Source organism: Pipistrellus kuhlii, unplaced genomic scaffold (assembly GCF_014108245.1).
Source record: "Pipistrellus kuhlii isolate mPipKuh1 unplaced genomic scaffold, mPipKuh1.p scaffold_m20_p_13, whole genome shotgun sequence".
Classification (NCBI taxonomy): Eukaryota; Metazoa; Chordata; class Mammalia; order Chiroptera; family Vespertilionidae; genus Pipistrellus; species Pipistrellus kuhlii.
Window position 1 is genome coordinate 12911272 of NW_023425438.1, and position 23041 is coordinate 12934312.

The window sequence follows — 23041 nt, forward strand, 5'->3', positions numbered from 1 at the left end:
CCAAGACTTTCTGTTCCAGACCTACACTGCACACACAGAGAGACTAAGAGCCCTGAAACGCTATACCCGGTGACAGTGAAGTCCAAGTCACGAGTCTTGGCACCTGCAGGCTACCACCTCCAGCCTATCTAATATCACTCCTTAAAATCACTTTCTAACGAGGCTGGCCAGCTTCCTCAAACATCTTTCCAAGTACAGTTTACTGTCTTTCCCGATCCCTGAGACCTCCTCCCATCACCCTCTCACCCCCACCCCTGGCATAACGCTCTCCCAGGCATCCTGAGGGCGCCAGCCCCAGCGCGTGCTCCTCTCCTCGGGTTTCTTCTCTCCCAGCACAAAATGTGCCGGCCGTTTCTGCACCGTATTAACTCGCTGCATGTCGTAGATGAGGTCTTTATTTCCTTTGGTCAGAAAAGCCTCTCTCACACGCTACTCACACAAACCTCCTAAAAGCCCCGTCAGGTGCTTCCTGCGCTCAGAACTAAACGGAATCGAGTCCGGCGAGGTTAGCGGGTCTGAGGGCGCAGCGGGGAGAAAGGGGCCGACACACTGCAGGGCGGACTGTGAGCACCGGGCCCCGCACAAACGAGCGCCAGAGAAACACGAGAAAGGCCAGGTGGGAGAGCCAAGAAGAGGGACAGCGAGGATCAGGTACGCTTGACGTCCCTCCCCACCCCGCCCCTCCCCTCTCCGGGGATCGCGGCCGTTGGTGGGCGTGGCCGCGCCAGTCTCGCGGGAGCGGCGGTTGGGCGGGCCGTTGTCCTCGAGGGCGGGGCGAGTTGCTAAGGAAATGACTGTCGGCTGCGCCGCCGCGCGCCGCGCCGGCCGGGCGGGGTCTGGAGCGGCGCCGTTTCCGCTTCCGCTCCCTCTCCCCGGCAGTCCCGTTACCGCCTCCTGGCCGGCCTCGCGCCTTTCACCGGCACCTTGCGTCGCTGCTGCGCCGCCGGCCGCTCCTGCCACGCGCGCCCCAGGGGGGCTCCCGGCTCCGGCGCGGCACGGGTCGCGCGCGCTCCGTTCGCCTGCCCCTGAGGCCACCGGCCCGCCGCCGCCGCCATGGGCGCCTACCTTTCCCAGCCCAACACGGTGAAGTGCTCCGGGGACGGGGCCGGCGCGCCGCGCCTGCCGCTGCCCTACGGCTTCTCCGCCATGCAGGGCTGGCGAGTCTCCATGGAGGTGAGGCCGGAGGGGCCCAGGGACTGGTGGCTGGAGGGCGGGAACTATATGGAGAAAAAAAAAGGTGGGGGGGAATGGGGTCGTCCCCGGGGACGGGTCTGAATCGAGAGCCTGCCTGGCTCCCCGGTGGCAATTCTGGGGGGTCGGCATCGAGAGCGGGAGGGAGCTGCCGATGCTGGGGGTGCCGTGCTCGGCGGCCAGGGCTCTGCCATGTGGAGGGAGGCACCTTCCGACGCTGACCGCCCTCTCCCCGAGCCTTCGCGCCTTCCTCTGGTGCCAGCACGGCTCTCCGGGCTTGTAAACGGTGTGAGGGTTAGCGTGGGAGTGAAGAGGAAAGGAGCGGCCATTCATTTACTTTTGCGAGGAAGAGGCAAATAGATGTGAATGACTGCACTTAATTTTAAAAATATATATATTTTGATGTTAAATATGTGAGAGGCCTTTTTGGGCGAAGAGTTTGACAGGGAAAGGAAGCCCCGGCAAATACTCTGTTTCGAGTTCTTAACCGCATGTTAATTTCAGAGGCTCGACCTGACCTCCAAGAATTGTCTGTGTTCTCTTCAAAGCCTTTGGAAAACTTGAATTGTGTCAATCAGTAGTATTCCTTTTTAAACAGTATGCTTGATTTTTTTTTTTCATTTGGGGTTTTGCAAAACTTAATTGTCATTTGCCTGTGTTTATAATCTCCTTGGTTTTCAGTAATTTCGTTAATATTTTTTTGTTTTGTTTTGTTTTAACTACAGAGAACTGACATTCTTTTCTAAGAAACTTTACTCTGGGTAAAAGGGGAAAAGTCTGGATGAAAAAAGAGTACCCTATTGGGTAAAATGGATTTGAAACTGCAAAAGAGAGCAGAGAAAATGAGGAAAGGAAGGGAGAAAGTCCTGTGTAAGATGTGTCTTTGTTGAGGAGTATTGTGAGATCTAGGCAGAAGGATTAGGGAAATTCTCTTAATTATGTCTGGGTTTGAGGGTTTATCCTCTTCCTAGGTGGGCTTCAGGTAACAGCCAACTACCGTTCCCTTGGGAATTTCTTCAAATCCTTCGCTCCTCCCTGTGGTTAGCTCTGGAATGACAGTATAAACTTCAAGGTTTGTTCTCAGACTCAGATATCCGTACAGTTGCCTTGAATCAGTTCTATCATTAGGTATAAATTTCAAGAAAAGGGGATCCTATAGTTCATCTCATCTAGTTGGGCTCCCACCTTTTACAGCTCAGAAGTTGAGGCCCAGAAAGGTTACAACACGTGTGCCTTGGTGGAAAGAATCTGTAGGATGAATTTTTTCAAGATTAATGGATGTTTATCATTTGAAGTATAATGTTTATATTTCACTTGTAGTGCAGAGTATTGAGCTTACAGAGTGCTTGGTAAATGTAATTGTCTGTTAGAAATACCTGGATATAGTTTCAAAAGGAAAATATTTACATAATGGGGTTTGAGTTAGTTGGCAGTTTGGAGGTTCCATTTCTGTGACATTTTCTGTTAATATTTTAAGGTTTGAGGTGACTGTCTCATCTCACAGTAAGACTTTTCCTCCAGGTTTCTCATTCCATATTTTCCAGTTTACTCTCTGCTATGGTTTTTCCATTTCTTAGTACTATTCTCATTTTCTTTATGAATTGGGTATTCAGTTTTCCAAGTCATTTGCTCAATGATTCTGTGCTGTTTGCTTCCTCTCTGCAGGACGTTTTCCTTTAATTTTGGTTTCTCTGTTAACTAGAAAATGACTTTTTTTCATCTGGGGCTGTTTGGTTTGTAGGAGATCTCATTAGACTATTACTTAGATCTTAATCTCCCTTTTGAGAGGTAACTACTTTGGGTATTTTAAATCCTCCCAGGTAAACTGTTTCTGAATTTGCCTTTTTTGAATAGTTAAGTATAGTTAATCAGTCTGGCTGGATGGCTCAGTGGTTGAGGGTACACCTATGAACCAGGAGGTCATAGTTTTATTCCTGGTCAGGGCACATGCCTGGGTTACAGGCTCTATTCCGGGTATGGGGCATGCAGGAGGCAGCCAATCAATGATTCTCTCTCTTCCTTTCTCTCTGAAGTCAATAAAAATATTAAAAAAAATAATAAATATAGCTAACCAAATCATCTTCAGGTCCTGTTTGGGATCCTTTTCTGCTTCCTTGATACTTTCCCTTTGGCTTGGTTTTTCTTTCTCTCCAAAGTACAACATAATTTATTTGGTATGGCAAGAAAATAACTATTCATTTAGCTGCTTGAGTGAATTTTTTCATCAAGTATACTCCTGATCCTCTTAACCTTTGAGTCTTAATTCCATCAGTTAAGTCTATTGACCTTATTTGCTTGGTTCTAATGATTCCATTGAGGTAAGTTTATCATGCCGATATGCATTTCAAAGGTTGCTAAAATCCCAACTCATAGATTTAGCCTTAAGAGAATACTATTTTACCCATTCTCTTAAGGGAAGGATGACAACTATTAATTGTTGGCATTTTACACTTTCTGCCTCTCCAGCTCCTCTTTCTATGGCACCAGGGTACTTTGAGGAGGGGTAATCAAAAATACCACAGTTGATGTTCTCTTTCTTCTTCACGGTTTGGAGGGACCCTTAAGCTGTTTGAGAAATGTATTTGGGGGTTAAGAGATAAGTAGTAAAAGGGTGCCTGAGAAATATATGTGGAAATCTCCGAGTTTTGGTGGAGATTTCCGAGAAGTGCAATCTGAAATGAAGTATTTTTTTTAAAATACTTTTTTATTGATTTCAGAGAGGAAGGGAGAAGGAAAGAGAGATAGGAACATCAATGATGAAAGAGAATCACTGATCTGGTGCCTGCAGCACCCCCTCCCTCCCCCCTGGACTGAGCTCAACCCAGGCATGTGCCATTGACTGGAATCAAACCTAGGACCCTTCAGAGTCTGTAGGCTGATGCTCTATCCACTGAGCCAAACCCGCTAGAGCTGAAATGAAGTCTTAAAGGGACTTGTGGTTTTTGGTTGTGAGCTTCTCTGAAAGTGATAAAATGTTTTCAATGGGGAGGTAAGATTAAAAAAAAAGTTTCTCTAAATTATATTTGCCCTTTAAGGGAGTATAATTTTGAATACACTGGTTCACTGCTAAGTTATTAATGGTCATAGAGGGTTATCTAGAATTGAATGTAGACAGGGTTGAGTAGAAAATTCTTAAGATATCTGAATGACAGTTTCAATTATTATATTAATGGGCAAAATATAAAAATAAGCTACCTTAAGCATGTTGTAGGGTCCCACTTGAGAGAGGGCATCTGAGGCTGAAGAGCTTTTATGTCTGATCCTTAGATTAGTGTCTCATCTCTAGCTTAAAGCCCTTTTTTACTTACTGAACCAGGTCAGAATTCCATTGTCTGCGATGCAGTTAAGCAATTCTTACAAAGGGCATTTTTTTCATAAAATTTTTCTATTATTTTTTATTATAAGTTCTTTATAAGTTCTCAAGTACAGATTGACTCAGGTACAATCAGAACTTATACCTCAAGATTTTAAGAATATTTTACATTAATTATTTCTATTGCTCAATCTCCTAGCAGTTGTTACTACTGCTTCTCAGCTCCTGATCTTCTGTTGGGTTATCATTTTGGAATTATCCTTGAGAGGTAAGGACTTGAACTTGTTATATATATATTTTTTTTATATATATTTTATTGATTTTTTTTTACAGAGAGGAAGGGAGAGAGAGAGCTAGAAATGTCAATGAGAGAGAAACATCGACCAGCTGCCTCTTGCACACCCCCTACCGGGGATGTGCCCGCAACCAAGGTACATGCCCTTGACTGGAATCGAACCCTGGACCTTTCAGTCTGCAGACTGACGCTCTACCACTGAGTCAAACCGGTTTCGGCAGGACTGAATTTGAGTGTAGAAATTTAACAGATTTGATCAAAAGCTCTACTCATATTAGGCTTCTATTAAAATTACACTTTCAGGGCATATGCCGGGTTTGTGGACTCTATCCTCAGGTGGGAGAGTGCAGGAGAGGCAGCCGAATGATTCTCATTCATGTTTCCCTCTCCCTCCCTCTGAAATCAATAAAAACACTTTTAAAAGTCTAACTTTGAAACATAACTTACATACCATATATATCATTTAAAGTGCACTTTTCAGTGATTATTTAGAGTTCTTTAGCAATTACCGCTGTCAATTTGTTGTTGTTGTTAATCCTCATCCAAGGATATTTTTATTTTTATTTTTTTCAAAGTATATTTTATTGATTTTTTACAGAAAGGAAGAGAGAGGGACAGAGAGTTAGAAACATCAATGAGAGAGAATTATCGATCAGCTGCCTCTTGCACACCCCCTACTGGGGATGTGCCTGCAACCAAGGTACATGCCCCTGACCGGAATCGAACCTGGGACCTCTCAGTCCGCAGGCCGACGCTCTATCCACTGAGCCAAACCGGTCTTGGCTCTTTTTCCTTATAAAAATATATTTTATTTACTTTACAAAGAGGAAGGGAGAAGGATAGAGAGTTAGAAACATCAATGAGGGAGAAACATCGGTCAGGTGCCTCCCACATGTCCCTCACTGGGCACGAGCCTACAACTAAGGTACATGCCCTTGATCAGAACTGAACTCAGGACCCACAGATGTTCTGTCCACAGAGCCAAACCGGTTAGGGCCCGAGGATATTTTTCTATTGATTTTTAGAGAAAGTGGAGGGAAGGAGAGAGAAAGATAGGTGTGAGAGAGAGACATCTAACTGGTTATCTCCTACATGTGTCTGACCAGTGCCAGGGATTGAGCCTATAACTGAGGTACATGTATTGAACCTGGGATCCCTCAGTATGAGGGCTGAACTCTATCCACTGAGCCAAACTAGCTAAGACACCACTATCGATTTTTGAATATTTTCATAACCTCCAAAAGAAACTTTATAACATTACCAAGTCACTCTAAGTATCCTATATAGTAAAACCCTAATATGCAAATTGACCAACTGGCAAAACAACTGGTCAGTATTATACACATTGACCACCAAGGAGCAGATGTAGGAGCTGTCCCCTGGTGGTCAGTGCGCTCCCATGGGGAGAGTGTAGCTCAGCCAGAAGCTGGGCTCATGGTTGGTGAGTGCAGTATTGATGGCGGGAGCCTACCCCCCAAGTGCATGGATTTTGTGTACCTCGGCCTCTTAGTTTTATGTAATGGGATTATAAATATGTCACTTTTTATCTGGTTTCTTTTACTAAACATATTATTAAAGGTTATCTATTTTGTATCATTAATCTGTCAGTATTTCATATCTTTTTATGGCTGAACACAATATTCAGTTTTATCATTTTGTTTATTCATTAGTTGATGGATGTTTAGATTTCTATATTTTGGCTTTTATGGATAATGATGCTCTGAACATTAATGTACAAGATTTTGTGTGGAAAAAAAGTTTTTATTTCTCTTTGAGTGAAATTGCTGGATCATATAATAACTCTCTGTGTAACATTTTGAGGAACTGCCTAACTGTTTAAGGTTGTAACATTTTACATTTCTACCACCAGTGTCTGAGGGTGTCAGTTTTTCTACATCCTCCCTTCACTTGTTATTATCTGTCTTTTTTATTATGGTGTATGTGAAATGGCATCTCATTATTGTTTTGATTGTATTTTCCTGGTGGCTAAGGCTGTTTAATCATCTCTTCTTGTGCTCATTGGCCATTTTATATATCTTTGGAGAAATATCTTTTGAGATCCTTTGTCCATTTTTAATTGGTTTGTCTTTTTTGTCTTTTTATTGAGATTAAGAGTTCTTTTTAGCCGAAACTGGTTTGGCTCAATGGATAGAGCCTCAGCCTGAGGACTGAAAGGTCCCAGGTTGGATTCCGATCAAGGGCATGTACCTTGGTTGCAGGCACGTCCCCAGTGGGGGGCGTGCAGGAGGCAGCTGATCGATATTTCTCTCTCATGAATGTTTCTGACTCTCTCCCTCTCTTCCTCTCTGTAAAAAATCAATAATATATATATATATATATATATATATATATATATATATATACACACACACACACATACATATATTTAAAAGAGTTCTTTTTATAACCTGGATACAAGTTCCTCATCAAGTAGGATTTGCAAGTTTTTTCTCCTTTTCTGCATATTTTCTTTCTTGTTGGTGTCCTTTGAAACACAAAAGTTTTAAATTTTGAAGTCCAGTTTATTGAGAGTTTTATAGTGTTAGCTCTTACATTTACATCTGAGATTCATTTTGAGTTATTTTTTGTGTATAGTGTAAGGAAGGGATCCACCTTCATTACTTTGGCATGTGGCTATCTTCTCGGTTTCCCCGAAAATAAGACAGTGTCTTATATTAATTTCTGCTCCCAAAGATGTGCTAGGTCTTATTTTCAGGAGATGTCTTATTTTTCCATGAAGAAGAATACGATACACATTTATTGTTAAATGAAAATAAAGGAAATTTATTACCTGTATACGGTACGGTAGTACAGTAGTTGTCAACACAAACCAGACAAACTGTGAATCCTACAGTATCAAGAATTTACTCATTTATTCAATGACAATCATGTCATCATCTTCTGGAACATCATCATAACAATCCAATTCCTGAATTTCCTGGTGAATTTCTTGTGACTCCATTTCTTTCAGAATCAGAGGACCGAATTTCTCATGTTTAGCCTTATTTTTTGGGGGATGCCTTATATTTCACTCAGAAGAAAATATGTAAATAGGTCTTATTTTCGGAGAAACACGGTAGTTGTTTCAGCACCATTTGTTTTTTGTTTTTTTTTTTTAAATATATATTTTATTGATTTTCCACAGAGAAGAAGGGAGAGGGATAGAAAGTTAGAAACATTGATGAGAGAGAAACATTGACCAGCTGCCTCCTGCACACCCCCCACTGGGGGGTACATGCCCCTGACTGGAATTGAACCCGGGACCCTTTAGTCTGAAGGCTGATGCTCTATCCACTGAGCCAAACCGGTTTCGGCCTCAGCACCATTTGTTAAAAAGCCTATTCTTTTCCCTCATTGAATTATCTTGGCATTATTGTTAGAGATCAGTTGACCATAAATATGAGTGTTTATTTATGGATTCTTAATGATATTCCATTTATCTACATACCTATTGCTATGCCAGTACCACATTGTCTTGGTTGCTATAGCTTTGTGGTAAGTTTTTAAATCAGGAAGTGTTATCTCCCAACTTTGTTCTTTTACTTTTATTTTCTTCTTCTTTTCTGGGTCCCTTGCATTTCCATATGAACTTTAGGATCATCTTGTTAATTTCTGTACAACAGGCATCTGGGATTTAATAGATCAACTGAGGAGCATTACTACTTTAACATTATTAAGTCTGTAGTTTGCTGTGGTATCTGTAGGTTTTGGTATCAGGATAATACTGGTCTCATAGGATTAGTTGAGAAACGTTACCTCTTCTATATTTTGTTTTTGTTTTTTTCCCTTTAATACATTTTTATTGATTTAGAGAGAGAAACATAAATGATGAGAGGGAATCATTGATTGACTGCCTCCTGCATGCCCTACACTAGAGGTAGAGCCTGCAACCAGGCATGTGCCCTGACCAGATAGAACTGCAACCTCCTGGTTCATAGGTTGGTGTCCAATCAGTGAGCACCAACTGTATTTTGAAAGGCTATCAAGAATTGGTATTAACCCCTTTGAAAAGCACTCGTTGGGCCTTTTACTAATGACCCACTGAGCCGTCAAGAAAGGGCAAAGTAAAAACGCCACTTTTGGGTGAAGCAGCAGCATGTTGTGTTGTTTTGCTTCAATCGGTGGTGTGACAAGGTGAAAAAAAGAATTGGTATTAATTATTTTTTTAAAAAAATATTTTTTTATTGGTTTCAGAGAGGAAGGGAGAGGGGGAGAGAGACGGAAACATTAGTGATGAGAGAGAATCATCAACTGGCTGCATCCTACATGACCCCCACTGGGAATCAAGTCCACAATCCAGGCATGTACGCTGACAGGAATCAAACTGTGACCTCCTGGTTCTTTGGTCAGTGCTCAACCACTGAACCACACCAGCTGGGCTAATTCTTTAGCTATTTGGTAGAATTTACCAATGAAGTCATCTGAGATTGGGCTTTTCTTTGTGGGAAGTTTTTTTCCCTTTTGTCTTTGTTGTTGTTTGTTTTTTAAAATATTTATATTTTTATTTTTATTGTGGTAAAATACACATAACATAAAATTGACCATCTTACTCATTTTTAAATGTACAATTGGTATGCAGTGTTAAGTACTTTTACATTGTTGTACAACTAATCTCCTGAACTCTTCATTTTGCAAATTTGAAACTAAACCCATTAAATAACCCCTCATCCTCCTCTCAAGTCTCTGGCAACCACCATTCTACTTTCTTTCTATGAATTTTGACTGTTCTAAGTGGATGGGAAGAGAATTACATGTTGGTATTATTATCTGACTTTTTTAATTACTGGTATATGCATATACTAGAGGCCTGGTGTGTGAAATTTGTGCATGGGGTGGGGGATGTCCCTCAGCCCAGCCTGCACCCTCTCCAATCTGGGACCCCTCGAAGTATGTCCGATTGCCCCCAAAGGGGTCCCAGATTGGAGAGGGTGCAGTGATGCACATCCTTCGGACATCCCTCTCACAATCCAGGACTGCTGGCTCCCAACTGCTTCTGCCTGCCTGCCTTCCTTCCTGATTGCCTCTAACTGCTTCTGCCTGCCAGCCTGATCACCCCAAACCACTCCCCTGCTAGCCTATTTGCCCCCAACTGCCCTTCCCTGCAGGCCTGGTCGCCCCCAACTTCCCTCCTCTGCCGGCCTGGTCACCTGTAACTGCCCTCCCCTGCAGGCTTGATTGCCCCCAATTGCCCTACCTTGCAGGCCTGGTCCCTCCTAACTGCCCTTCCCTGATGACCTGATTGCCCATAACTACCCTCCCCTGCTGGCCTTGTGGCCATTTTGTGTCAACATGGGGTCAGTCATCTTTGACCACATGGGGAAACCATCATGTGTGTTAGAGTGATGGTCAATTTGCATATTACTCTTTTATTAGGTAGAATAGAGGCCTGGTGCATGGATGGGGGCCAGGTGGTTTGCCCTGAAGGGTGGCCCAGATCAGGGTGGGGGGTTCCCTTGGGGCAATGGGCGGCCTGGGTGAGGGTCCTGTGGTGGTTTGTAGGCCGGCCATGCCACCCCCCCGTGACCCAAGCGGAGGCCCTGGTATCTGGGATTTATCTGCCTTTTACAATTGAAACTTTGCAGCCTTAGGTGGAGGCCTGGGTGGCCAGGGCAGGCTTCCAAAGACAGATCTGTCTTTTTGTATCTGGCTTACATCACTTAGCACGATGTCTTCAAGGTTCATCCATATTGTAGCATTTGTCAAATTTCCTTCTTGAAGTCTGAATAATATTCTATTGAATATATATACCACATTTTGTTTATCTATCTGTTGATGGACACTTGGGTTGTTTGTACCTTTTTCGACTATTGTAAATAGAGCTGCTATAAACATGGGGTGTACAGATTATCTTTTCTAGACCCTAGTGGAAAGTCCAAGATTAAGGTAAATGATAAGGGCCCATTTCCTGGTTCATAGATGGCTGTCTTTTTTTTTTTTTTTTTTTTTTTTAAATATATTTTATTGATTTTGTACAGAGAGGAAGGGAGAGAGATAGAGAGTCAGAAACATCGATGAGAGAGAGTCATCGATCAGCTGCCTCCTGCACACCCCCTACTGGGGATATGCCCGCAACCAAGGTACATGCCCCTGACCGGAATCGAACCCGGGACCCTTCAGTACCCAAGCCGACGCTCTATCCATTGAGCCAAACCGGTCCCGGCATAGATGGCTGTCTTATAGCTGTGTCCTCCATAAGCAAAGGGAGCTCTCTGGCATTTCTTTTATAATCTCATTCATGAGGAGTCTTCCCTCAAGACCACTCCAAGGGCCCACCTCCAGATATATTACAATCTAGTTAGGACCTAGGACTCCCCCCTTCCCACCCCCGGATGTTGGATAACAATACCAGATAGTATATGCTGAGTGCCAAAATTATTGGTAGAAGCAATAAATATTAAATGTTTAGAGGGGGAAGTGATCATAGAATATTAGTGTGACTGAGAAAGATCTCTCAGAGGTGAGACTAATTGGACCTTAAGGAAAGAGTGTAACAGGCAAATGAGATGGAGAAAAGAGGAAGAAAAAAAGTATTAGAAGAAGGGGTAGGAGGAAAGGCTCTGAGACAAGCATGCTTACTATGCTGAGCTGGGGTAGTATCAACTAGTGTCAAGATTGTCTTTTGGGGAATAGTTATGAGAGGTAAGAGATTAGGTTATCGAGATGGGTAGGAATGGTGTTGAGTGCTTTAAATTTCCAGTAAGTTGTAGGGAATCAATCTTCAATTCAGTAGAATCTGAAGTTTGTAGCAATAAAATGTTATATTAGGAAGATTAATTTGGCAGCTGGATGTATGTGGTAGGTTGGATTATAGGGGGCAGAGAGTAGAGATAGGAGAGGAGTTATATTAAGAGTAAAGTAATTTAGCTATCATCAACAAATCATACAAGTGCTGGCGAAGATGTGGAGAAAAAGGAATCCTGCATTGCTGGTGAGAATGCAGACTGGTGCAGCCATTGTGGAGAACAGTATGGAGTTTCCTCAAAAAGTTGAAAATGGAACTCCTATTTGACCCAGTGATCCCACTTCTAGGACTATATCCCAAGAAACTAGAAAAACAAGTCAGAAAAGATATATGCACCCCTATGTTAATAGCAGCACAATTTACAATAGCTAAGATTTGGAAACAACCTAAGTGCCCATCAGCAAGCAGATGAGTGGATTAAAAAACTGGTACATGTACACAATGGAATACTACACCACTATAAAAAGAAGGAACTTTTACCATTTGCAACAGCATGATGGGACTGGAGAGCATTATGCTAAGTGAAATAAGCCAGGTGAGAAAGATAAATATCACATGATCTCACTCATATGTGGGATATAATGATCAACATAATTTGATGAACAAGAATAGATCCAGAGCTCTATTTGGCTTAGTGGATGGAGCATTTGCCTGTGGACTGAAGGGCCCTGGGTTCATTTCTGGCCAAGGGCATATGCCTGGGTTGTGGGCTCAATCCCCCAGTGGGGGCATGCAGGAGGCAGCCAATTAATGATTCTCATCATTGATGTTTCTATTCCCCCCCTTCCTCTCTGAAATCAATAAAAATATATAAAAAATAGATTGAAGTTACTAAGAAGAAAAAAAAGGAATAGATCCAGAGACAAATGGCAGGGGAGAGAGAAGGCTTAGAGAGCAACCAAAGGACTTGTAGTATGCATGCATATTAGCATAACATGGATCCAGACACTTGGGGGGTGGGGGCTTGCCTGGGGTGGGAATGGCTGAGGGGGGGGGGTCAATGGAGGGAGGGAAGGATACATATGTAAAACTTTGGACAATAAATAAAGAAGAGAGGGAAGTAATTTAGGAACAGAGTTACTAAGGAAAACTCAGCAGGACTTAGTGATGGAAAGTGGAAGACAACCAGGAAGTCAAGGAGGACTTGTATTAGGTGTTGTCTGGGAGAGTTCAGATTTCATTTATGTGTAGGGGAAGCTCTAGATTTTTTGGAGACTTACATAATTCTGGTTTACATATGTTAAGTTTGTGGTGGACATCTAATATTAACAAGAATTTGGAAGTATAGAACTACAGTTCTTTATAGAACCCAAGAGCACTTTCAAGAAAGCTGATGTGGTTTGTACTACTTACATGAATGAAAACTGCAAAACAACTCTTTGGATTGCTATTAAGGTTATTGTCTGCTCTGTGAAGTAAAATGTTGGAGGAAACAAGTTTGAAGATTAGGAGTTTAAGATGAATGTTGATATAGAAAGATGATAAATACGTTTTAGAGGCAAAAGCGAAGGAGAGATTAGATATAGCTGGAGAAGTTCTGAGATAGAATAGGGAAGATGTGATTAATATATTTAAGAGTCAATGGAGAATATAGAAAAAAAGATAAATGAAAGTAGTGATCACAATCAACATAATTTCATGACATCTTATGACTACAATACCTAGTGCCTCTGATTCAAGGGTAAAGAAAGCAGTTGGTCAGGTTATACAAGGTTGGATGAGGGTTTCTAGCTTGCTAAGAGACAGTTTTGAAATACCTAGCTCTGGCTCAGAAAGGGACAGAGAGAAATAAATAAAGGCAAGAGTAAAGAGAGAGGGGCTGTGATCAAAGGTGTAAAGGTGAAAATTGAAGTGCTTAGAAAAGGTGTAACAGTTCTAAATGATAATATAGATTCAAGCCTCCCGGGAAGTAGAGGAGAAGGTAATGCGGAGTAGTTCCAGGAACTGAGATCTCAAGCCATAAGATGAATCTTTATGGTGTGCATTCCTTTTTGAGAATAAAAAGAAGAAAAATGTGTGCCAGGTGCTAAATAATTCCAGTTTATAGTCTTGTGATGATATGGGCAAGATAGATATTATTTCATTTTATAAATGATGAAAGTAAGGTAAGAGATGGTTGGCCAGAGATCATGTAGTATATATGGTAGCATGGCTACTTAAGGCCAGTTCATAGGGTTTGTGGTTGTTTTTTGTGTGTGTGTGTTTTTGGCGGGGGTGGGGGTGGGGGGGTCATTTTATTATGAATGGAACAATATGGCTTATTGTACAAAAATTGAAAATGTAGAAAATAATAATTATTCAAAGCATGCTCTTCCTAAGTTTGATATATCATCTTCCAGACTTTTAGCATATACATACAGGTACTTTCCCCTATTTTTATTACTTAATATATTGTGAACTCATTTCCACATTAACTCATATTCATCATTTCTGCATACCCCTAGTGGGGATTGAGCCCAAAACTTGGGCATGTGCCCGTGGCCTGAATCAAACCCAGGACCCTTCGGTCCTCAGGCCGATGCTCTATCCGCTGAGCCAAACCAGCTAGGGCCGCAAAAAGATATTTTCTTAATTTTAATGTTCCTGTCTTTTATTGCTTTTGAGGTAAAATATTTTTTCATATGTTCACTGAGGCTAGATCTACTTCATGATCACATGTTCTTGTGAGGAACAGATGAAGAAGTAAAATAGATGGTAAATAGAGGTGTGGGTTTAAAAGACATGGTACAGGAGTGGCATTACTAGACAAAGACCAGTTGATTCTCTTGTTCCCACTGGGGAAGAGGGGACAGGAAGAATGCTCCTCCTTCCCCTACCGAAAAATTGAAATTAGTTGGTCTAGTTCCTCAAATTTTAGTAATGCATTAAAAAAAAAATTTACTTCTGAAAAAGCTTAACATTTCTGTGATTCATTCTCATTTTCATCTCTCTGTATCCTCACACCCTCTTATAATTAACTGCTTTTATTAGTTTTCTATGTATCTTATAGTATTACACTATGGAAAGACATTTTTATGCCTCTTCCTCCTCTCTCTCTCTCTCTTTTTTTTTTTTTTTTTTTTTTTAATCTTTATTGTTAAAAGTATGACATGTCCGCCGAAACCGGTTTGGCTCAGTGGTAGAGCGTCGGTCTGCGGACTGAAGGGTCCCAGGTTCGATTCTGGTCTGGGGCATGTACATTGGTTGCGGGCACACATCCCCGGTAGGGGGTGTGCAAGAGGCAGCTGGTCGACGTTTCTCTCTCATCGACGTTTCTAGCTCTCTATCTCTCTCCCTTCCTCTCTGTAAGAAATCAATAAAATATATTAATAAATAAAAAAAAGTATGACATGTCCCCTTTCCCCCCCACCATCGACCTCCTCTGGCCCACCTTCATCTCACCACCCCACTGTCTGTGTCCATGGATTATCCTATGATTTCTCTTAGACAGAAAGCAGCTTCCTAAATATATTGCTCTGCAGTTTTCTTTATTTAACAAAATATCTTGGAGACCCTTCATGGATTTTTTGATTATTTATTTGTTTGTTTGTTTGTTTATTTTAAGGAACGCCAGTATTTACTGAAATGATTTCAACTTAATGTTAGTTAAACGTGTACAAATATAGAACTGGGTATGAATTCCATGCCAACAAATCACACTACAAAATCAGCATAATTAAATCAATGTTAATATGGCACAATCAATTTTGCTGAAGCTAATTCGACTCAGTGTGACTTAGGTAGTGACTGCTGAGGTATAGTGTCTAATGCCTATACTATACCATGTCCCGTGCTGATTCAATTCTCCTACTGTTTTTCTGTAATGCAAACCACTCCTCCTTACTTTATTGTACTTATTCTTTTAAAAATATATATATTTTTATTGACTTCAGAGAGGTAGAGATAGATAGAAACATCAGTGATAAGAGACAATCATTGATTGGCTGCCTCCTGCATGCCCCCTACTGGGGATGAAGCCCACAATCTGGGCATGTGCCCTGACCGGGAATTGAGCTGTGACCTGGTTCATAGGTCAATGCTCAACCACTGAGCCATATCACTACCATCTTTCCATATGAGTCATACATCATTCTATATGGTTTACTTATTGTGTTTCTTCCTTACTAAAAAACAGGCAGTGAGGTACTGAAAATGGTGGTGAGAAGACAGGAAGGCACAGAGGGAAGGGAGAGACCATTACGGCTTTTGGTAGAGTGTTTAGAAGAGGGAGAAGGTGACCTTTGGTCTATGGCGCTCTCTAGATCCTGGGGATGAGGCTAAGGAGCATTTGGTGGTGACCATAGATAGGCCATCAATGACCATCCATAGCATCCCATTAGCTGCTGGAGACAGAGAGATATACAGAACTAGGTATTTTTCAATGCTCTCCTTCCCTATTCTAAAATATCTTTATTTTCTAGACTTGTATAATGAAGGCATAGTCTTATTTCAAGGGTAACTTAAGAACTACTGCACTCAGATTTTCTAAATGAAATAAATTAGAAAATTTTAATTAGTACAATTGATAATTTTAAGTTGTTGATGCCTGAAAGAGGAATGAGAACTATTATTAATAACTTACAGAAGGATAATAAAAATATAAAATTGTGTATTAAAACCTTGTTTGTAGAAAGCACCTGAAACAAAGGTTGGGTTGTTTTTCAAGATGGGGCAGAGTAAGCTGTGGTATACTTTTACCTAGGTCAGACAGTCTTGGTTGAACTATGGCTTAACATGGAATATTAGTTTGGGTGGCAGAGTTTTGTTATTAGAAGAAGTTGATTAAGCCCAGCTTTCCAACTGAAACGTTGGTATGGCAGGACTATTATAAACTTTTCAAGTGTGCTATGCAGTCAGAGTTGAATAATATATCAATTTTGGCTGAGGGCAGAAGATGGGAAGGCTGATTATATGGGGCATTGTAAGTTCCAGGTAACACGTACTAAACACAGCATGGTTAATAACATTATTTGTTAGGAAGATATCTTTTTTTTTTAAATACGTTCTTTTAAAATTGATTCTAGGGAGAGAGATATAGAAACATCAGTGATCAGGATCATTGATTGGCTGCCCATTGGGGATTGAGCCTGCAACCCAGGCATGGGCCATGACTGGGAATCAAACAGTGACCTGGTTCATGCATGGGCTCAACCATATCTGCGCCGGAGGGCAGGAAGATATTCTTTTGTAAATATATCCTCTGCCGAGCCTGAGGATAACTTCTTAAATGAGTTAAACTTTGAAGGAAGAAGGTGTTTACATAGTGTTTTGGCGGGTAGGGCAGAGTGTAAATGTATATAGTTCTGTAACTTTCTAGTGCTTTCAGTCAGGCTGTCGTAGGATTCTTTTAGAAACTTTCTAGGTTGGTAATGCTTTCTGACCACATTGTACTATTTTTCCTAGCATTTTCTTCCTTGAAGTTCACTGGTTCATGGAATCGATCTGGAAGTGACCTAAAAGATTCTTTATTCTGGTTCTTCCCATAGTTGCCACAAATCCAAACAGGTTAGGTCTAGAGTTCCAACAGCTAAGCATTCTACCATCTGGATGACTGTTACCTCCTAGGCTTGAGGCTGCTAAACTGCAGAGGTAGTGACCTGATTCATCTCGCTTCTTCCTTCCTTTCATTTTTCATTTCTTCTTTCGTTCTTATTTCTAGGTCCTGTAAGTCAGTTAGGGTAGAGTTAGTAAGATTAAGGTGTGAACATGATTCTCATGACTTGAGAAAGAGTATCCTTTGGCCTTGAGAAATGCTAATTATTCTCTTCTTTTTCCTAGGATGCTCACAATTGTATTCCTGAGCTGGACAGTGAGACTGCTATGTTTTCTGTCTATGATGGACACGGAGGTAACTTTAACAGTTCATATTGATAACATTCTAACACTTTTAACTCCAGACTTTATAGAGCAAGAACAGGTCTTTTGTTCTTTCACTTTCCAAAGTTCTGGTTCTCCTATATCAATTCCTGCCTCATGCTGTTTTTCTTTTCTGCCATTCTTCCATCCTAATAGGATATTGTATTGGTTCATAATCTCACCAGGCCTTGTTTTAATCCAGAAAAGAATCTTCTTACATTAGTTCCCCCCCCCCCCCCCCCTTCACTGAAAACTAAGTATGCAAGTGAAAAAACAACAAGGGATATATTAATATATTCCTAAGAGGTGATCGTGAAGTCCATTTTCTGAGTCAAAACTTCTCAAACGTCTTTCAAATAGGTTTGAGTTGTGCTAAGATAATTCATCTCCTCAACGCTTGGAATTTATTCCAGTATAATATATAGATACTATATTACTTTCTATGTGTGGGAAGCAGTGCGCTGGGTGACCTTACCTTTCTTCTAGGGGAGGAAGTTGCCTTGTATTGTGCCAAATATCTTCCTGATATCATCAAAGATCAGAAGGCTTACAAAGAAGGCAAGCTACAGAAGGTCTGTCTTCCCACAATGTTTATTCTCCCCTTCTACAGGCTTTTCCCCGTTTTTTCTGATCCTTGGCTTTTCCTTTCTCATTGCCACCTAACTTCTTCTTAAAGAATTCACTGCCTGAAACGAGCTTATTCCGTGCTCGCTCTGGCAGTACATATACTAAAATTGGAATGATACAGAGAAGTCTAGGATGGCCCCTGCAAAAGGATGACACGTAAATTTGTAAAGTGTTCCATATTTAAAAATAAAATAAAATAAGCTTATTCCCATTTGAGCCTTTTTAGAGCTGCCCTATCATTCCCAGGTCTCTGAACTATTTTTCACTTATATATGAGTGTCTCCTAGTGTGGTGGATCACATTCTAATTTGCATCCCATCCTTGTGACTAGGATTCAATCTAGACAATTTATTTTATACCTGCTGTACTTTTTCCTACACTTTCCTCAAAATGTTTTGCTTATATGTAGGCTTTGGAAGATGCCTTCTTGGCTATTGATGCCAAACTGACCACTGAGGAAGTCATTAAGGAGCTGGCACAGATTGCAGGACGACCCACTGAGGATGAAGATGAAAAAGAAAAAGTAGCTGATGAAGATGATGGTAAGTATGGCATCTCATGTTTGAGAGGAAATCAGCATTTTAAAATACTATTATTTAGTATATGTTATTTCTGTATCAATTCTGAGAGAGGATGACTGCCTAGGCACTTAGAGAGTCCTCAAATTAAAGAACCCTATGTTCTCCTGCATTGCATGTGATTATGAAAAGGAGAAATAGAATTAACCTTTGTTGAGTGCCTAGTGTCTTAATTATAAGCATTTTTATGTGCATTATTTTTTGTCATTGTGAATGGGGTCTTTCTGGTTCCTGCTAATATTTATGTGACCTTCTTTCAAGAACAGAGCTGTCATTAGCCCCAGCAGCCAATCATTAAGCCTTGGCCATAGGCCTAGACTGGCACTGTGGGCTTCCTGGGTCCTCAGCCAGAATAGGGTTTCCAACTTACTAATAAAAAATGAGGTGATAAGAAAAATATAATTAGTGATCCTTTGACTAAGAAGGGGGTGAAAGACAAAGACCAAAAGAAGGCTATGGAGGCAGATGTTACTTGAGAAGGAAGCAAAAGGGTGTTTTTCTGAGACTTGATAAGTGAGAGGACCCTTAAGAGTAGGGAGTGGTGGGGAAGTTGGAAGTCAGGCTGCAAGGGCAGTGGATGTAGTAAGAGGAATCTGGCATGGGGGCGCTGATTTAGCCTCTTACCTGCAGTGGACAATGAGGAGGCTGCACTGCTGCATGAAGAGGCTACCATGACTATTGAAGAGCTGCTGACACGCTACGGGCAGAACTGTCACAAGGGTGCTCCCCACAGCAAATCTGGAGCTGGGACAGGCGAGGAACCAGGGTCCCAGGGCCTCAATGGGGAGGCAGGATCTGAGGACCCATCTAGGGAATCTTCTTCAGAGGAAAATGGTCCCACAGCCAAGGTCCACACAGGCCTTTCCTCCAACTCGGAACGTACAGAGGCAGGCCAAGGTGGTGAGCCTGGCATTCCCACTGGTGAGGCTGGGCCTTCCTGCTCTTCAGCCTCCGACAAGCTGCCTCGAGTTGCTAAGTCCAAGTTCTTTGAGGACAGTGAGGATGAGTCAGATGAGGCGGAGGAGGAAGAGGAAGACAGCGAGGTAAGGGCCTGTAGGGGCTGATAGATGGTGAACTTGCAGAGGGGCCTGTTTGGTTGCCATTCATAGCTGTTTGACTCTTTTCTATTTTGACATCCCCAAAGACCCACTATATGCTAAGCTTTTCTTGAATTCATTATCTCCACCAACACCGGTACCATTAACCCTCTTATCTCTTTCCTTTGATGATTCACTAACTAATAGATTTAGTGTGGCCTTGAAAGAGTCTGTCTCCTAGAGAGAGAATAGGAAGATGATGGTTGTTACTTTGGATATTTGGGTATTTCCTTTTCTGGACAACTTACTTTCTGGTCATGTTGCCTACAAAGTGCTTTTGGCTGATTGCCTTGGCCTTCCCCAGGGCTTCCTGCTAAAGACTGGTGAGTCCAGTTCAGGATATCATTTATTCCAATGCTAGCCCTCTCCCTTCCCCCATATTTCTCACCAAGATCATATAGTTGCATCTTTTAGGGTTTTGAGGACCTGTGTTCAGCAGGGCCTCTTTGTTTTGAATAGGAGTTGGGGGAGTGGGACAGGAGGTCATTCCGGTCTCAGTTGCCTGGGATCATCCCTCTGGCAGGAATGCAGTGAGGAAGAGGATGGCTACAGCAGTGAAGAGGCAGAGAATGAAGAAGATGAGGATGACACCGAGGAGGCTGAAGAGGATGAGGAAGAAGAGGAGGAGATGATGGTCCCTGGGATGGAAGGCAAAGAGGAGGTCTGTGGGGAGGGGGACCAGGGGGTTTAGGAGAATCAAGAGGCAGTTGTGAAGCCCCTGATTTTGATTTTGGGAGAGGGGATCCCCTTGCTATTTTAGTTTTGAAGTCATGGTCATGGGGGGATTATTTTCTGCAAAGGGAATGAGGTGTTTTGGGTAGAATTGTCTTAGGAAACAGGGAGCATACCATAGTTTCTGGAAATAATAAAATTTGTGATCCTCCTTTTTGTTAAAGCTCTCTTAGTGGACCTAGTGAGATGAGGAAGCATAGGTGAATGGTCAGGGGAGCACTGATGAGAAGCTCATGTTCAGAAGCTTCCATGATGCTTTCTTTCTCCTCCTCAAGCCTGGCTCTGACAGTGGTACAACAGCTGTAGTGGCTCTGATACGAGGAAAGCAGTTGATTGTAGCCAATGCAGGAGACTCTCGCTGTGTGGTGTCTGAGGCTGGCAAAGCTTTAGACATGTCCTATGACCACAAGCCGGAGGATGAAGTGGAGCTAGCACGCATCAAGAATGCTGGTGGCAAGGTTACCATGGATGGTCGAGTCAACGGGGGCCTCAACCTCTCCAGGGCCATTGGTAAGAACTAGAGACTATATATGGAAAGACTTTTGGGGTCTTTTTCTCTGCTTTATACTATGTAGTAGCAAATTTTAATTTTCATAGCCCTTATACCTTCCCAAATACTTTTGTATCTACTACCTGTTACTTTAAATGTCTCTATGAGATAGGTAATATGGGTATCATTTCTGGATGATGAAAAAAACAGGTTAGTGAATTACTTATGATTCAACCTAAAGTCAGGGTTGAAACTAGAAAGACTAGAACTCAGTTCTCCTATCCGTTAGATTATGGAAAGGAAGGAAATGAATGGCAAGGCTTCAAACACATGACTATGGGAAGTACCCAAACTATTCGTTAACCAACTATTCCTTTACTTCAGGAGATCACTTCTATAAGAGAAACAAGAACTTGCCACCTGAGGAACAGATGATATCAGCCCTTCCTGACATCAAGATGTTGACTCTCACAGATGATCATGAATTCATGGTCATTGCCTGTGATGGCATCTGGTGAGCCTGGCAAAATGCCTTAAAATTCCTTTTTCTGTAATATTCTCGTGTAGTGCTCTGAGCTGCTTTGGCTTTATTTTTATATTATTTTAAAAAATATATATTTCTATTGATTTTATTTACTAAATATATTTTTATTGATTTCACAGAGAAAGGGAGAGATAGAAACATCAACGATGAGAGAGAATCATTGATTGGCTGCCTCTTGCATGCCCTCCTACTAGGGATTGAGACCACAACCCGGGCATGTGCCCTTGACTGGATTCGAACCTGGGACCCTTCAATTTGATGCTCTATTGACAGAGCAGACAGGCTACAGCCTGCTTTGGCTTTATATTATCAATTGAATAACTGCATTCAGAATATTTTCTCAAGCTGCTCTAGGATTAGAGTTTAGGCAGATGGCTTGGTATCAAGACCCCCAGGCCTTAGGCAGAGCTTGAGGACAGTCTCTGTGTTTACATTGGCCAAGCTGTCACCTCTAACCATATGCCTCCACTCTGCTTTGGGTGGGACTAAAGAAGATTCTGACTATTGTTTCTGATCCCAGGAATGTGATGAGCAGCCAGGAAGTTATAGACTTTATTCAGTCAAAGATTAGCCAGCGTGATGAAAATGGGGAACTTCGGTTATTGTCATCCATCGTGGAAGAGGTGAGTCCCAGGTTGGAAGAGAATGTCTGGGCTGCATAGCCAAGGTTTTCTCTAAGACCAGAGCATAGGAGTATCTTTCATTAGTGACAGATGCCAAGCCCTGATTTAGAAAGTTTCACCTTCTTCATTTCCCTGACTTAACTTATGCCTCATGGACTAGCAAATGGGCTGTTTTGTAATACCTGTGATCCATTTCTCTCCTTCTGCCACCTTGTCTGGCACAGCCACCCCTCTAGTGTGACTTTAGGTTCCTGGAAAGGTGTTCAAACCTTAAAACTGTTACCCTTCCGTTTTGTAGCTGCTGGACCAGTGCCTGGCACCGGACACTTCTGGCGACGGAACAGGGTGTGACAACATGACCTGCATCATCATCTGCTTCAAGCCCCGAAGCACAGCAGAGGTTCAGCCCGAGAGCGGCAAGCGGAAACTGGAGGAGGCGCTTTCTACTGAGGAGGCGGAAGAGAATGGCAACAGTGACAATAAGAAGAAGGCCAAGCGGGACTAGTGGACTTGGTTGTCCAGACTCCTGCCCCTGAGACTGTTTTCTGAGCCCTCCGGACCTGAGACTGAGTTTTGTCTTTTTCCTTTAGCCTTAGCAGTGGTTGTGAGGTGTGCAGGGGGAACTGGGTGGCTTTACTCAGCCCATTCCAAAGAGGGCTCTCCCTCCACACAGCAGCCCGGGAGCCGCTGCTGCTCTCCCCAGCCGCCTCCTGCTCCTTGGGGCTCATCACTGGTTCTGTGCCTGTGCTCTGTTGTGTTGGAGGGAAGGACTGGAGGTTCTGGTTTTTACTCTGTGAACTTTATTTAAGGACATTCTTTTTTATTGGCGGCTCTATGGCCCCGGCCGCTTGCACCCACTCTCTGTTGTACACTTTCAATCAAACACTTTTTCAGACTAAAGGCCAAAACCTAATCGAACCGATAGTGTCCTTTTTTCTTTGCTGCTTTCCCATCCTGTCCTGGTCACTCAGGTT

The 23041-nt window shown here is 42.3% G+C and overlaps 1 protein-coding gene and 2 non-coding genes across 5 annotated transcripts; all 3 read left to right on the forward strand.

Annotated features, from left to right (window-relative positions):
• The first annotated feature begins 793 nt into the window (after positions 1 to 793).
• PPM1G (protein phosphatase, Mg2+/Mn2+ dependent 1G) lies at positions 794 to 22982 on the forward strand. Of its 3 annotated transcripts, XM_036434926.2 has the most exons (10): positions 794 to 1173; positions 17299 to 17368; positions 17863 to 17948; positions 18413 to 18545; positions 19212 to 19624; positions 20202 to 20339; positions 20686 to 20920; positions 21285 to 21414; positions 21965 to 22067; positions 22366 to 22982. In XM_036434926.2, exons 1-10 carry the CDS (start codon positions 1054 to 1056, stop codon positions 22570 to 22572), a joined length of 1635 nt encoding a protein of 544 aa, XP_036290819.1. In that variant the 5' UTR covers positions 794 to 1053; the 3' UTR covers positions 22573 to 22982. The 3 variants fall into 3 exon arrangements, with proteins under 3 accessions (XP_036290819.1, XP_036290820.1, XP_036290821.1); XM_036434927.2 differs by lacking the exon at positions 21965 to 22067 and having other exon boundaries at positions 857 to 1173; positions 22366 to 22547; XM_036434928.2 differs by lacking the exon at positions 22366 to 22982 and having other exon boundaries at positions 857 to 1173; positions 21936 to 22070.
• On the forward strand, positions 8799 to 8934 carry LOC118717857. The gene has a single exon (XR_004987619.1). It is a non-coding gene; the product is annotated as a small nucleolar RNA SNORA21 (small nucleolar RNA).
• LOC118717898 lies at positions 18081 to 18187 on the forward strand. The gene has a single exon (XR_004987645.1). It is a non-coding gene; the product is annotated as a U6 spliceosomal RNA (small nuclear RNA).
• Positions 22983 to 23041: the final 59 nt, after the last annotated feature.